This window comes from Ambystoma mexicanum, chromosome 1p (assembly GCF_040938575.1).
Source record: "Ambystoma mexicanum isolate Mex_15411 chromosome 1p, UKY_AmexF1_1, whole genome shotgun sequence".
Classification (NCBI taxonomy): domain Eukaryota; kingdom Metazoa; phylum Chordata; class Amphibia; order Caudata; family Ambystomatidae; genus Ambystoma; species Ambystoma mexicanum.
Window position 1 is genome coordinate 397,384,534 of NC_090921.1, and position 15,526 is coordinate 397,400,059.

Below are 15,526 nucleotides of genomic sequence, written 5' to 3' on the forward strand. Positions count from 1 at the left end.
GGAACTCTGTCTCCGGAACTCCTCATCCATCTGCAAGAGGGAAAAGACACTCCAGGTACGGTGGAAACATCTAGAGGCGCTGCATACCGCGCTTACCCACCGCATTTTTTCTTCATAACCGGCATCCACGCTGAAAACGTCGCGGCACCTAAAAGACACAGAAAAATAACTCAGTTCAATGCAAATACGAAAGGGGTGCATCGCGCTCTCACTCACCTTCAGCGCTACTCATCCCAGCAGCACGCCGCCATCCCCGGACGCCGGCCATCATCTAAGGAAGGAAAGGAACTAAGTTAGAGAACTGTTCAAAAGACTCATACTTACTTGTCGGACTCTTGCCAGTGAAGTAACTAGGCAGCAACGAGCCCGCATCAATCAACGCGCCCCTGCGCTGAAAGCAGGACGGAGAGCACACTATCCAAGAAAACAAGGTGAGCTGTGGATCAAAGGGAAGGGTTGGACCCCGGAGGAAGAAGGGGTTCAAGCACACAGACAATAGGGAGTTAAACTGTGTTTATCCTGTGTTTCAGGCCCAGTCTCCAGTGGAATAGCCTCCAGGGAAGGGTTTGAGGTCGTAAGAGGTCAGAACAGGATGAGTGACGTCGTCGTGGATACCAGGTGAGCGTTACAAGTGCTAATGGAGAGTAAGTGCAGCAGTAATCGTCTCCTCCACTCTTGAGTGCCAAATGTGGGAATGCTAGGCAGGATTTTTTTTCTTTTTCAAATAATTGCAGTCCAGAATAAATCAGGATGATACTTTTAAGCTTTCTATATCCTGTCTGGCAAAAAGATGTATGTGTCAACTTTATATTTTTTCTAAAGATAGTCGTGCAATTCCATTCATAAAATGTAAGTTGTTACATAATGCATAATTACAGTATTGGTACTGTAAAACACTGCATCATCTCCATGCTTTACAGTAATGTTTAGGTTAGTGTATATAAATAGCATAGTGTCAACTATATTTCATTTTGTTGGGAAAGATGCATCATATTGACGAGTGAACACTTTTGAAAATGTTCAGGATCAAATGCTTTTGATGACAAACCTTGTTCTGTAACCTGCAGGTTGAATAGATCTTGCAACTGGTGCTCAACCCATGAGTAAATCGTACTCCTTGACATTCTATCCAATCACGCTGTTGCTTTATGCCAGTTACCCTGAAAGTGAGATGACCACAGACTACAATCTTCCACCTAGTTTGCCCAGTTCTATGGCTGCTAGATGATCCATTCTGCTTAGTCTCTTTCTTACCACTTACATAATCAATAGACAAAGCGAACTAGATGCTTATGCAAAGTAGTGATCAGTAGTTCAATCCAGTCTGTACATCCACAGATCTACTGCAATACCAAGCACTGTAGTTAGCCCCCAGAGCTCTCGCGTTCTTTATGCTTAGGATTGTATAATATATTACCACCTGTGGGAGACAACTGGCCAAACTGTTTTCAGAGCCTTTTTTATCTTAACTATTTGTGTCCATTCATGCAGCTAACCTTTTACAGACTCATCTATGGCTCTCAAAGTCTTTTCGCCCAATTGCATAGTCGAGTAGATTTTATGAAGGGCGAGTAGCGTTTACAAGAGAAGTTTGAAACCTTTATTTAAATATTTACTTTGTTTGCAGTAAATATCAAATAAACGTTTCACTGTGCATGGCTGGCCTCTGGGGGGCAGCAGTGTGCCAAACATAAGGTGGGTTTGTAGTAACATGCACCCTTTTACAGAAATCGCATTTTAAATTTGTTGTCCTCCGTTCTTATGGGTCGAGTGCATTTCTCTTAGGCTGAATAGGTAAACTAATTTACGCAACCTGTACGTCTAGCTGAAATGTAAAGAATTGGCAAGGCCTGACTCCTCTCACTAATATCTTATTTCAGCGGTACTCATAACTGCTGTATTGTTGCTCATTTAATGTCTTGGGTCCAAATAAAGTCTTGTAACATTAGCAATATTAGTAGAAAATTGCTAATCAAATGGGTCTGTTTGCTAATCAAAAAACATTTAATTAGCAAACTCTGCTAATCAATTTTTGAAAACTAATTTATGCCTTGCAAAGAGTGCTTTCAAGAACTTTAAAGTTTGAATTGGGTAATTTTTTTGTGAAACTAAAGTTACCCATACTTTCCTTGATTAGTTTTGTTGTGTGCATCAGTTTGAGGGTCAGAGACTTTTTGGACACAAATTAATTTTACTTCAGTTTTAGTTTGCTAGGCAGGTACATCTTTATTTGGTCAGGGAAAGAGGCGGTCATCCAACCCTTTTTCATTCAAAAAAATGGCACATTTTGAAATAAAAACATTACCTTTGTGACCGCCTTGCATTTCGGACCCCTCACAGCATCTTCGACTGGATACAACAGCGGGAAACCCTACCTCCAGCGACCCCCAGTCGATCTACCTAGTCACCTGGGAAAACCGTAGTCAGTGGGGTAAGTAATTGCAACGCATTCACCACCCCCTGTTCTCCTTAGAATGAAGTTTGGTTATTCCATGCCATTACTTTTTTGATTGTTGGATCCAAAAGCTTGCATCTGAAAGATCAGAATGACATGCATTACTCACCGTAATAGCATTTCTGATGATTGTATCTGCTTAGATTCACATGCTGTGCATATGGTCCGACATCCAGTGGTAACCGAGTAGTATTGCATCTTGTCTTTCGGGACCGAAAGGGAATGTCAGCATAGGCCTGTCTGTAACATCATCCCTATCGTGACGTGTAGTGTACCCAAACTCCCTCATGCGACGAGGTTCCTCCGATTGTATTTTTTCTGCTATGAGGGAGCCCAAGGCTATTGTGAGTGAGTACATAAAGAGAGACAGTAGTAAGACGTCAATGTTCCTTCCACACGAGCGGGGAGGCAGCGTGGGCGCATATGAATCTAAGAAGATACACTCATCAGAAATGCTATTACGGTAAGTAATGCAGGACTTCTGATGCTTGTTTATCTGCTTAGAATCACATGCTGTGTATAGACTAGCGAGCAGTACCCAGAGTTTGAGGTGGGTTGCGAGAAGGAACAGTAGTGAAAAGATGTCTTAATACTGCTTATCTTACCCAAGAATCAGATCTAGAATGAGTGTCTCGGCAATAGTGTTTTGTCAAGGTGTGTACAGAACTCCAGGTTGCCACTTTGCAAATGGACTGGAAGCCCCAGTGCCCAGAGTAGAGTGTGCTCTAGGATTGAAGGGCAGTTCTCTCTTAGCAAGATAGCCGATTTAGAGTCAGGATCCCCTCCTCTACCAGCTGCCACTGAAACGAAAAACTGGTTTGTCTTCAGTGGTGTAATTCTTTCCAGGTAAAACATGACTGCCATGCGCACATCTAGTGTGTGTAGTCTTCTTTCGGCCATGCTAGTGGGATTCTGGAAGAAAGTGGGAAGTTCGATTGATTGGTTTACATGGAACTTAGAGATGAATTTAGGTGCAAATCTGGGATGAGTGCACAGAACCACCTTATCCCTGTGGACTTTAACAAAAGGGTCTAGAACTGAAAGGGCCTGTAGTTCGCTAACCCTGCTAATAGAAGTGATAGCCACTAGGAAAGCCGTCTTATAAGTAAGGTCTTTTAGACCTGCTTTATGCTTCGGTTCAAAAGGAGACCCCACGAGTCTGGTCAAAACCACAATTAGATCCCATCCAGGAGCTGGGTTAGAAATGCGGGGGGAGGGGGGTCACGGGGGGTGAATTCTCTTAACCCCTTCCATAAAAGCCTTAACAGGTATTTTCCACCACGACACTCTATTGTGACGTAGTGTAGGCTGATAGAGCAGCTAGATGAACCTTCAGGGAATTAAAAACCAAACCTGAGTCTAACAAATGAGTTAGGTACAACACTATGTGGGTAGACGAGCAGTCAATGGGATTGACGCCCTTGGTTTTACACCAGATGACAAAGCGTTACCACTTACCACCATAGCAATAACGAGGGTTAGGTTTTTTAGCTTCCCCGAGTATGTCCATGCATCTCTGAGGCAGTTGAAGGTGTCCAACCTCTATGACCTCAGGAGCCAGGCTGCTAAATTCAGAGTTTGCCAGCATGGGTGTAGTGTCTCCCCCCCTGTCCCGAGACAACATGTTGTACGGGCAGGGTAGTCTCACAGGGGGGGGGGGGGGACATTTCCATTAGATGAGCGAACCAGGGTTGGCGGGCCCACATGGGGGCCACCAATATCATGGTGACTGGTTCTTGGTGCATCTTGTGCACTATGTTGTTGAGTAGGGGATGAAAGGCATAGACAAATTTCCCTGACCATGCTATCCAGAGTCCGTTCACCTTGGAGCGATTCTGGGGATACCTGGAGGCTTAGTCTTGGCATTGGGCGTTCTCCTGAGTTGCGAACAGGTCCATCTCTGGGAAGCCCATTCTGCGAAGACATTTAAGACGTTGTCTTTGTGTAGACGCCATTCGTATTCTATGGGTTGTGGGAAATCTCTGCTGACCCCGTCTGCTAGAAGATCGAGTTCCCCTGGAACGTGTTGGGACAACAGGAACATCTTGTGTTTGAGAGCCCACATCCAAATGTTTTGGGACAGCTTGGATAGTCCTGGAGAGTGTGTGCCCCCGTTTGTTTAGGTAATACATGGCCGTGGTGCTGTCTGTCAGGACAAGAACTGTCTTCCCTTGTAGCTGTGTCTGAAAGGCCTTCAGTGCTTTGAACACCGCTAATAGCTCTAACAGATTTATATGGTTGGATGCTACCTGTGGCGACCACACTCCATGCGCTGTCTGCTGAAGTAGGTGAGCCCCCCACCCTGTGAGAGATGCGTTTGTCTGCGTTTGTCGCGAGAGTGGCTTCCACTGCGGGGTTGGTGAAGGTCTTACCCTTCAAGCGGTTTTCCCTCGACCACCACTGCAGAGAGAGAGAACGAGGGCTGGCGATACAACTACCAGATCTTCCCATTGTCCGCTGGCCTGACACCACTGGCTGTTGAGCCACTCTTGCATGGGACGCAAGCACAGCCGCGGGTGGGGAACCAAGAAAATGCATGACGCCATCATACCTAGCAAGCGCATGGCCTTGCGGACCGTCACTTCCCAAATGGCTACATATTGAGGGATCTGAGAAAGTATGTTCTGAACCGTCTCGTTGGAGGGAAAGACGAGGCCGTCCTTTGTCTGAATTAGGGCCCCTAGAAATTGTTGACTTGACTCGGGTCTAAGCTGGATTTCTTCTTGTTGATGGAGAATCCCAGACTGAACAGGAGGTCTATTGTCTTCCGAGTATTCCTTAGGCATGCTCCGTAAGAGTCCCCTGTTATGAGCCAGTCGTCGAGGTAAGGGCAAACAGAGACGGATAGTCTGCGCGGGTGTGCTGCTGCTACTGCCAGGACTTTTGTAAACACCCTTGGCGCCAAGGCAATGCCGAAGGGGAGTACCTTGAATTGATAGTGCCTGTCCTCTATCATGAACCTTAGATATTTTCTGTGCGCTGGCAACATTGAAATATGAAAGTATGCATCTTTCATGTCCAATGATGCCATGTAATCCCCCCGTTTCAACAGTGGGATTACTTCCTGTAGGGTTACCATATGACATTTTTGAGGTTTGGTACATTTGTTCAATGGGCGCAAGTTTAACAAAGGGTACAAGGAAGTACACTGAATAAATACCCTTGTTTACCTGAAGAATAGGGACGGCTTCTATGGCGTCCTTTTACAGAAGTGCCTCTGCTTCTTGTATTGGGATTTGCAGATGGTCTGGCGTCAGGCGTCATGCTTTGGGCGGTCTGAATTGTGGGGGTCAGGCGAATTCCACACAGTATCCGTGGGCGACTGTTTTTAGAACCCACTGGTCTGATGTAATTCCCTCCCATGCCGAAAGGAAGGAAAAAGTTACTAACCTATAACTGTTGTTCTCCAGCATGGGTCTGGCATGGATTCACATGCGCATGAATATTCCCCGTCGTCAGGCTGGGAATCCTCGGTAAAGAAAAAACCAGTATCAGTTTCGTTTCTGATCTGTCTTTCGTAGTAGCAACCAATCACTGATCTCTGCGTCACTGACCACAGCCAATGACTGCCCTCTACCTAAGCCCCGCCTCGGCGGCCGTGTCAGTCCCCGTATCATCCCCACGAGACGTGGACGGGGAGGAGGGCTGAACAGGGCGCGATGGTTGAAAAGGAGGTGGAGGGTGAATCCTTCTTCTCTTAGGGGGAGGGCTCCCAGAAGGGCCTGGCTCCGGGTCCCCCGTCGGGAGCGGTTCCTCCGCTGGTGGTAACGGCAGTCTTGTCCTTATCTCCGAGCATAAGGACTGTATAGCCAACAAAATGGCCGCCGAGTTGTCTTGCGGCGCTGGTTGAGGGGAGTCCGACGGGCGGTCAGGGGCCCCGTCGGCACCCTCGACGATATCGTCGTCTCCTACATCGGGATCCCTCCAGACGGGCTGGTCTTCTTCCACGCCAACGCTGTGGCTTAAGACCTCGATCAGCTCTTCCTCAGAGGTTGAGGCCGAATCCACGACGACCTCCTGCCCCCCCTTTTTCTTCTCCGTCGGAGGTTTCACGGGGGTCCTGTCGATGGGCATAAAAGAGGACTCCCTCCGCGGTGGCAGGGAGACTCTGAGCCCCGAGGTCGCCACCACTGGTGTAGCCTCCATAGGCTGAGCCAGGGCCGCCGCGACTGTCTCGATAGAGGCCTTGGCGGGGGCGTCCTCAAAGGTCTTAGAAGACCGCTCGGATTTCTTCCTCTTCTTCTCGCCTGACGGGCTCTTCCCTTCCAGCCAGTTGGCGAGACGTTGATGGCGGTCCTTCATGGTCCGCTCCGACATATTGCCTCAAAACGCACAGTCCTTCTCCACATGCGTCTTGTCCTCATGTAGGCAGTAAAGACAAAAGGAGTGTTCGTCCTCCTTAAAGACATTCTGAAGCTGGCATCCAGGGCAGACCCTGAACAGCTTTCCGGGCGTCGAGCTTCCCTTCTCCTGGGCCATGTCCGAGATGGGCGTGAGAAACTTCTGGAGTCCTCCAAAAGCGTAGCTCGACGAAATCTTCACCCTTGAGGGGCGTAGACGAATCCGACACGGGTCCCAGTTGATCGGATGAAGAATCGGTGGAGCTTGAGGCTCTTTTTGACCGAAAAAAATCAAAGTTTTTGAGAAAAAACGTGAAAAAATAGCACTAACGCTCGAGAGCAATAGCACGAGGATCCCAACACTTGAACGTGCGGTAAAAATCTGAAGATGGCTGCCAGAGGCGGGGCTTAGGTAGAGGGCAGTCATTGGCTGTGGTCAGTATGACGCAGAGATCAGTGATTGGTTGCTACTACGAAAGACAGATCAGAAACGAAACTGATACTGGTTTTTTCTTTACCGAAGATTCCCAGCCTGACGACGGGGAATATTCATGAGCATGTGAATCCATGCCAGACCCCATGCTGGAGAAAGATGTTAAGCGCCCCCTGACCGGGTTGACATGGGAGGGGACCCGAATCCGTAGATCATTTCTGACCAGAGTCTGTGGCTCCTCTGGAGTTGGGGCCTCTGCCTCTACCTTTCCCGCGTCGCTGACCCCTAGGTGGATAGTTGGCTAGTTGGATAGTTGGCAGGGGTGCTCGATGCTTGGCCCGAGTTCCAGTTGTTTTCCGTATTGTACATGTTCTGTGAAGACCGGGATTGGCATCGAAAGGACCGGCAGGAACTGCTTCCCCTCTGGGGGCGGGTGGGCTTTTGAGGTATTTGCTGAAGAGACTTAAGAGTCTCATGCTCTTTTATGGCAGTCTCTAGAGCATCGTCGACTGCTTTACCAAAGAGGTTTGATTCCTCGATAGGTTTATTTATAAGGGCTGCTTGGGTCTCCGGCTTGAAGCCCGAGTTTCGGAGCCAATCGTGCCATTTGAGCTGGGTGCCCTGAGCCAGGGACCTTCCTGCCGCCTCTGCAGTATCCAGGGTGTTTTGTATTACATTTTGGTTGACCTGCCTGCCCTCGGCCACGATAGCGAGTAATCTGGTTCTTGCGGGTTCAGGCACTTCCTGGAGACCTTCATGCATCAGGTTCCACTGTGCATCGGCATAACTAGCAAGCAACGTAGTGTTGTTTGCTATGCGCGTAGTAAAAGCAGCTGCCGTAGTAATTTGCTTACCCCAGGCGTACAGTCTTTTCGACTCCTTATCGGGAGGTGCCTCTCCCATAGCAAGGGGTACACCTGTCTGTTTCCGAGTGGTGGTAACCACTAGGGAATCAGGGGTGGCGTGCCTTTCAATATATTGAGGGTCGGTAGGTGATGGCTGAAATAATTTCTCCACCATTGGATTCACAGCCGTGGCCTGGGCTGGTGTGACCAGGGAAGGAGCCAATCTCCTTTTAATGGAATTTAGGAGAGGAATGGCTTGGCTGGAGGGGGGGGCTTCTCTTTAAGAATGAGCTCCACGAAATCGTGTTCAGGTATGGCCTCTTGGGTGGCGATCTGAAAATTATCGGCTCCCTTCCTTAAGATGGCATTGAAAGCCATCTGATAGTCTACTGGTGAAGCCTGGAGGGCCGGAGTGGAAGGAGGGGAATCCAAAACATAGGACATCTGTGTCCGGATCGTGAGTAGGCAGCGCCCATGGGTCTGTCTCAACCCGATGAGTGTCCTCCCAGTTTTCTGTGGCATCCGCCTGGTCATCCGCAGTGTAGTCCTGTAGGAAGGTAGTATCCTCTTCCTCATCGTAAATGTCTTGATAAGTGTCCATCTGGATTTGATCTTCAGGGTGGATGGAAGTGAAATGTTCTTGAGAAGGTCCTAAATTTCCAGGAAACCTCAAAGTTGACACAGAAGGGGGGTCCTCCCGAGGTCTCTTGGCTGTAGGGTGCTCTTAAAGCAAGACAAACCTTTCCAAACGGTCCATGCACCCTTCACATTTTTCCCTGGTACATTTAGATGAACCAGAAGGGTCAATGGGTGGAACATTTTTATATTCCTCCCTATGGCGCCGAAATGTGTTACTAATAGTGCTAGACAAAGGCTCCCGACTGTCTTCATAGTCCTTGTGAGCATCGGGGTGCTGTGGCGCGTCTTTCGACGCGTTCGTGGCACACTCCTTGCGCTTCATCGACTCTTTAGGCTTCAGCCCCAAGGCCGGAAGTAATTCTCGCAATGCTTTCGGCGATGTCTGGCGGTGAAGTGGGCCGTGCCGTATGACTAGGAGGCCTAGCGGTAGATTTTTTCCTCCTACCAGGGCCTTAGGGGGCGTCGGAGCGTCAGCTGAGCGCGCTTCACCAGCCAAATGTGTTTTTGAGGTAGCGCCCTTTATTTTTGAAGGCCCATTCGCAAGACGCTGCTGCGGATACAGGGAAAGCTGTTGATCTTCAAGATCAGAGGAATCTGTTCAAATATTCGTTGGTCCCGTCAGCGCTTTCGCCCGTTTCGCCGGAACCGTCAAAACTGGGCTTGGGGTTGTGTGTTTAGTGTGGGTTTTTTGTACGCCCGTCGCCGGTTGTTGTCCCCATAGCGTGACTTGCGTCAGGCCTAGCGGGGTCGGGGACGGGCGTGGTGGACCGAGAAGGGTCTGTCGTAAAGGTCAATGGCATCTGTTATGGATGCATGGTCATCACTATTGTTCCGGTCACTTTCAGCGGGTGCGGCGGTGGGGGAAGAAGATCCAGCACGCAACATGCCGTAGGCGGCCCACCGCTTAACGCAGTGCTCCTTAAGTGTTTTCGGTCGAAGGAGTCTACATGCTGTGCACCACGCTTTGTCATGGTCAAGGGGCAGACAGTTATTGCACTTATCGTGCTCGTCCTTCAATGGGTATCCGACCCTGCAGAGGCAAAACCTAAATGGTGTCCTTTCCATAGCGAAAGGTAATGAAGGTGATGACCAGACCTAGAGGGTAAAGAGGGGGAAAGAGGAGAGACATAGCGGAAGATATGACCACCCGACACCACACGCCCTACTGTGTAGGCTGGCCAGAGGGCACGGCCACGTGGATGGCTCTGCCGCCGGATCTTAGGCGTTGAAGTCCACCGCCGTTGAAAATTCCTGCAGTCTTCGTCATAGTATCTGAACACCGTCGAAGTGACTTTAGGGGAATAACCGACAAAGTTGGCAAACAAGGATTAACAATGTCTCTTATGAAGAGCTCCGCAATAGGGCGACCAGTTACATGGGTACACTACACGTCACAATCAGGATATTGTTAGACACGCCTATGCTGACGTCCCCTTTCGGTCCCCGAAAGACAAGATGCAATACTCTGCGGTTACCACTGGATGTCGGACCATATGCACAGCATGCGATTCTAAGCAGATTAACGAGCATCAGAAATAATTTAACTGACCTATAATATTGTTAAAATATCTTCTGGAACATTTTCACCACCACAAGAACTGTACCTGTAAAAACAGAGATCCTCAAAGCAGGCAGCAGGGAAACACTCAACAAGCTCCCTCCTCAATATAAAACCTTCACCATAGACCACTCCACCATCACAGTCTCAAATGCTGTCAAGACTCTTGGAGTATACCTTGACGCATCTCTGTCCATGACGCCAGGTTAATGCAATAGCTTCCTCAGCCGCACTCACCACCAAGGTGATCAATGCAGTTAAGCCTTTCCTCTCCATCAAAAACTGCCTATCCATTGCCAGAGCCACAGTAGGTACTAAACTGGACTACTGCAACCCCCTACTCTTGGGCACTTCGGCAATAAACATTAAACTACAAATCACGCAGAATAATGCGTGCGGGGCAGCCCTAAGCATTCCCAAAAGGGACCACATCACCCAGGCGAGGAAAGAAGCACATTGGCTACCGGTTAAAGAACGCATCCTCTTTAAAACACTTGCCATCGCACATAGGTGCCTCTCCACTGAGGCCCCACCCTACGTAGCAGAAAGAATCACCATCAACACATCTAACAGACCCATTAGATCACACATGACCAATCAGATCTACGTCCCAGCCTTTAAAAGAACTAAAGCGGGAGGGTCCAGTTTCCAACACCTGGCCCCCAAAAATTGGAATGCCCTCCCCACCACACTCAGGAACGAAAGATCCTACACCGCCTTCCGCAAAATGCTGAAAACCACGCTGGATCACCTGGAACCTTAGTGACAGCTCAGCATGCCTGCTCTGTATTTACTGTCTTCTCTAAGACCCGCTACTGTACTATACCGCTAAATGTTAATGATATGCCTGCCTGACAAGTGAATAAGCTGTAACAGCGTCACGATGCCCCTGGGCAGATGTGCGCTTTATAAATGCAAATAAATAAATACCTACATCTGTGGTCTCTCCTAAGAAGAAGCTTTGTGACTTTGGGCACAAGGCCCCATACATCATAGGGATTGGATTTATAAAGTTACTGCATATTCTTGTGAACAGGTTTCCCTCTACTACATTGCTACTTGCCTTCTTTTAGTTTTCTACGTTATTGTATGCATTCCTAAAAACCTAAAGTTGACTGCATATATATTTGATACTTGATTATTGTATGATGCTAGTACATGCTTGTTTCATTTTCTAGTATGTGTGATTTTGGCCTATAAAAGAGCATTTTGTACTTGCCTGTCTAAATTGAATTATTGTGTGCTTCACTATGTGGTTTCATTGTGGACTCCTGACCCCACTCACTTTCCGCTCTAAGCAAGCCTTGGCCACTTTCCATGCTTAGCTTCACTGGGTTTGGCTAACCTCTCAGAGTTCCTCTGTTCACTAGAACTATGGTGGCCTCCTAAAATCTGTCCACCAGGCCAGATTCTAGAAATCCATCTTAACACCATGCTCTGTTCAAATCCTAGCCAGATCATTATGAAAGTGCCTCAGTCATTTAAAATGTATGAAATTAATATATTGCGCTGCTCTGATTTAGGAGTGTTATGATGATCGTGCATGTTTAGCCCAGATTGGTATCATCCATTTCAAGCAGATTACTTAATGCAACACCTCCTACGAGGCAAATCCACATGTTTCTAGGTAGGGGGAAGCTGACACTTTGGGGAGGTTTGGGAGAAGATGGATGAGGGTCGAACTACAGTACAAGATGTCATTGATCAAGCTAGATGTGCTTGATCAAGAAAAGCCTGTGTATTGAGAAATTCTATATACGTAGGTGGAGCAACTTAATTTTTTATGCCAAGTGTGGGCCTGAAAAGGCAATGCAAGCATATGATTCTATTCTCAACTATGGAAATCAACATGCAAATAGTCTTGCAATTGGAGAGACTACATTTACACTCTAAGATAGAACAATCCATATAGTTAAACAAATAGGAACTTAAGGTAAAAGGTGGAATGCACTGAAAGAATATAATAATGATCAAAGGGTGCAAGGTTCTCTGCAGAAGCATTGAATAAGCACTGAAAGTCATAAAAAACAAACATGCATAAAGATACCAAAGAACAAGTCTGCCCAGTAGGTGCTGGTCTAACAACAAACCTAACACACACTAGTCTCTGTGACGGAAAGGAAGGGTTACATTATATCTGGCAGGTTGGCTTACTCTGATAATGATTCCCAAAAGAAGGGCCGGTTCATGGCAACGCTCTTCAGGTCCTGTAGGGTGTCTGTCAGTGTTGCGCTGAAGAGAAGCGTCTGCCTCTGTGCCGGGACAGCACCCAGTATCACCTCCAGGTCTTTGGTAAAATCTGTGCAGCCCTGCTCCAGAAGCCGGTCAGCTTCGTCTAGGACCTAACCGCAATGAGAGATGAAACAATGATCATGTCCATGAGGAAGTAGAGACAGTTGCGGATGATGGGCAGACTAAAACTGAAACAATCCCATCATCATCAGTACCCTCTGCTGGTGGATCTGCTATGGGGGTGGAGGGGAGGGCCTGTGCCAGAAATGATATTAACCCCGTTACAGGCTTGTGGCGCAAAGCAACCCACAAATAAAGCAACTAGAACACCTTATATGTATGTGGCTATTGCATTTCAAATCCCTTTCACAAACAGTGAGTTTAAATTCTTCTGTGTCTGTAAATGATTCAGATTACATATATTGCAGCTACATTCTACATGCAATAGAGTTGCTCTAAAACACGGCAAGTAATTAATAAGCAGACACTTTCGGAAATTAAAATGGTTTAAAAGTTTATTATTAAAGGTTACAGATAGAGACACGTTTCAGGAAGGCCCTTCACCCAGCGACTCTTTAGTTTCCTTACCAGGAATTTGATCTTTTTGATGCTGAAGGTATTGGAGCTACGGATGTGGTCTGCCAGACGTCCTGGGGTCGCAATCACAATATGCGGCTTTCGAGAGAGTTCCAAGGCCTGTGCAATCATGTCTACAACAAGGAGAAACGATTAGTCACCACAAAGAAAGGGGGTTTAGCAGTTCCCCATTGGAGGATGTTAAGGAGGCTTTTTTTAATAGTGCACCTGTGGTAGGACTTTATAAAACTAACCCCTTGTCATACAGATCCCTAACTTCTAGCACAGGCCTGTACCACTCAAGGTAATGGTAGCTATGGCAGAGCAGTCAGGCTTATCTTAGGAGGGAGATGTGAGCTGTAGGTTAGTTCAAAGAATTTAGAACATGCATAGGCCCAAAGAAAAACGTAAATAGTTGCAGTTATATAAAAACTGTTATTTCTTTTATATATACACAAGGCAAAGATAAATCTTCAGATAGGCAAGTCATATTTCAAAGCTAACAGACACAATAGAAAAACAATGCATTAATTCAGGTTAATAACCACAGTGTAAAGACTTAGTAGGCCAATAAATGGAATACAAAAGGTAAGTAAAACCAGCGTTATAGTAAACTCAGAATATTCTGTTAAAGGAATAAAATGATGAACAGTCCCAACAATAGCAGGTGTGCACTTCAAGACTTAATACTTTTAAGAGGCCTTAAGGCTTTAGCAGCCCATCCCGATCTAGGAAGTTCAAAGTCAGTTTGGAGGTAAAGCATTTAAGGAAAGGAAAATCTGTAGAAAAGGCAAAGTTCCAAAGGATTCTTTGACAAGTAGTAAGCTTTTGCTGGTAAAAAGGGTTCAGGGACTTCGGGGAAATATCCCTGAATGCGCACAAGCGTGAGGCCAGGGCAAATGTGTGTGGGTGAACACCCAAACACTGGAATCAGCACTCCAGCAACAAAGGAGCGACATTAAGTATTACAGTACCGAAGGAGTGATGAAGAAGATGAAGCTGGATGCCTTCACGATGCAGCAGTTGCAAATCCGTTCTCCTGTCACTTGGTCGGGGTGATGAAAAGAGGGACTCTAAGGGTTTTCACAGCAGTAGTCCAGGGAGGGGACACCCAGCAAATGATTATTAATTCTCCAATGCAGATCTGTGGTTTTGGCGCCTTCTCCCAGACACCAATGAAGAACGGTGACCGCCTGGTGGATTCTCCTTGATTTCCCAGTCCTGTACTCTGGTGAGGGGACTTTGAGGAGGGGGGAATCTTGCATATGGAGGCCCGAAAGGAGACCACCAAAGTTTCGGAAGGATTTGTTCATGGCCAGATGTTGCACTCCAAAAGTGGTCGCAGGTCCCAGGGTATTAGCGGGTTACAGCCCAGGAAGGTTGCAGCATGTCGAGGGATGGCTGAAATTGGAGGTCGTCTTAGGACGAATTATGCCCAGCAGTCCAAAGGAGGAAGTCTTCCTCTTCACAGCTTCCCCCTCTAATTGGAAACGGGGTCAGGACAGCAGCAGTCCCTTCAGCAGGCTTCTTTGGTCGCTGGAAGGTGCTGCAGGTTTCACTGTTAATCATCGTCTTTGGATCATCAATTCCAGTCGTCGACTGTCTGTGCACCAGGAATCCAGCCTTTTATCCAGGAACCCAGCCAATCAGCACTCATGCTACATTCAAACTTTGGGGGGTGTTCAAACGAGCTCCAAGCAGGCATGCCAGAAGACAAAGACCAGCAGAGTTTTGGGATCCACACCCGCTTCCGGTCACTCTGAAGCCTCGACAAGCTTCAGAAAGGATTCCCGCTAAATACAAAAGTCAAACCAGGATCTCCCCCACCAAGCACGGAAGAGGGAGGGTCAAGAAAGGAGAAGCAAACAAGAAATAGCGAAAGAATCAAACAGCCACCATTTTGGGTCAATGGTGATCCCCTTTTGTGCATTGCCGTGTCTGAACAGCCCCTTCTGTGCATTGCCATGTCTGTGAACACAGCCTGCGAGCACAAATTACACAAAAGTCAGTATAACTCGTCTGAAGCCACCAGCCATTAAAGTACGCTTGTCACTGTAACAGAAATTTTACAGGAGCAGTGAGAAATGGGATAGAGTGTAAACCCTCAGCACTCCACATACGGTGGTGTGTGCTGATCTCACAAAAGAAAAAAGGCAAGAGGGATGAAAAGTATCCCCCTATCCTTGGGAACATTTGCTCTCACAAGGAAAGTAAAATAAAAGGGGAAGCCTGCAGGGCACCCAGCAACACTGCAACAAAGGGGCTGCATGCTGCAAAAGTAAATTGCAAATGCCTTAACAATGGAGGAAAGCATGACTCCATAAAATAAAGTACAAAAACAATGAAAAGGGGTTCCCATAGTCAGAGCAAAAGAATGAGTGAGTGGGAGTAAGGGCTCCCACTCACACAGGAGAACAGAAAAGAAAATCGTCCACCAGAAAGTGCAGG

At 47.3% G+C, this 15,526-nt stretch overlaps 1 protein-coding gene across 1 annotated transcript in view; it reads right to left on the minus strand.

Moving 5' to 3' along the window:
• DDX49 (DEAD-box helicase 49) overlaps nucleotides 1-15,526 on the minus strand; it is a 561,187-nt gene that overhangs the window by 399,978 nt on the left and 145,683 nt on the right. Inside the window, exons 4-5 of the mRNA XM_069649167.1 lie at nucleotides 13,091-13,212; nucleotides 12,425-12,612 (exon numbers count right to left, since the gene is read on the minus strand). Coding sequence (XP_069505268.1) covers nucleotides 12,425-12,612; nucleotides 13,091-13,212 — 310 coding nt within the window. The remainder of the gene's footprint in view (nucleotides 1-12,424; nucleotides 12,613-13,090; nucleotides 13,213-15,526) is intronic.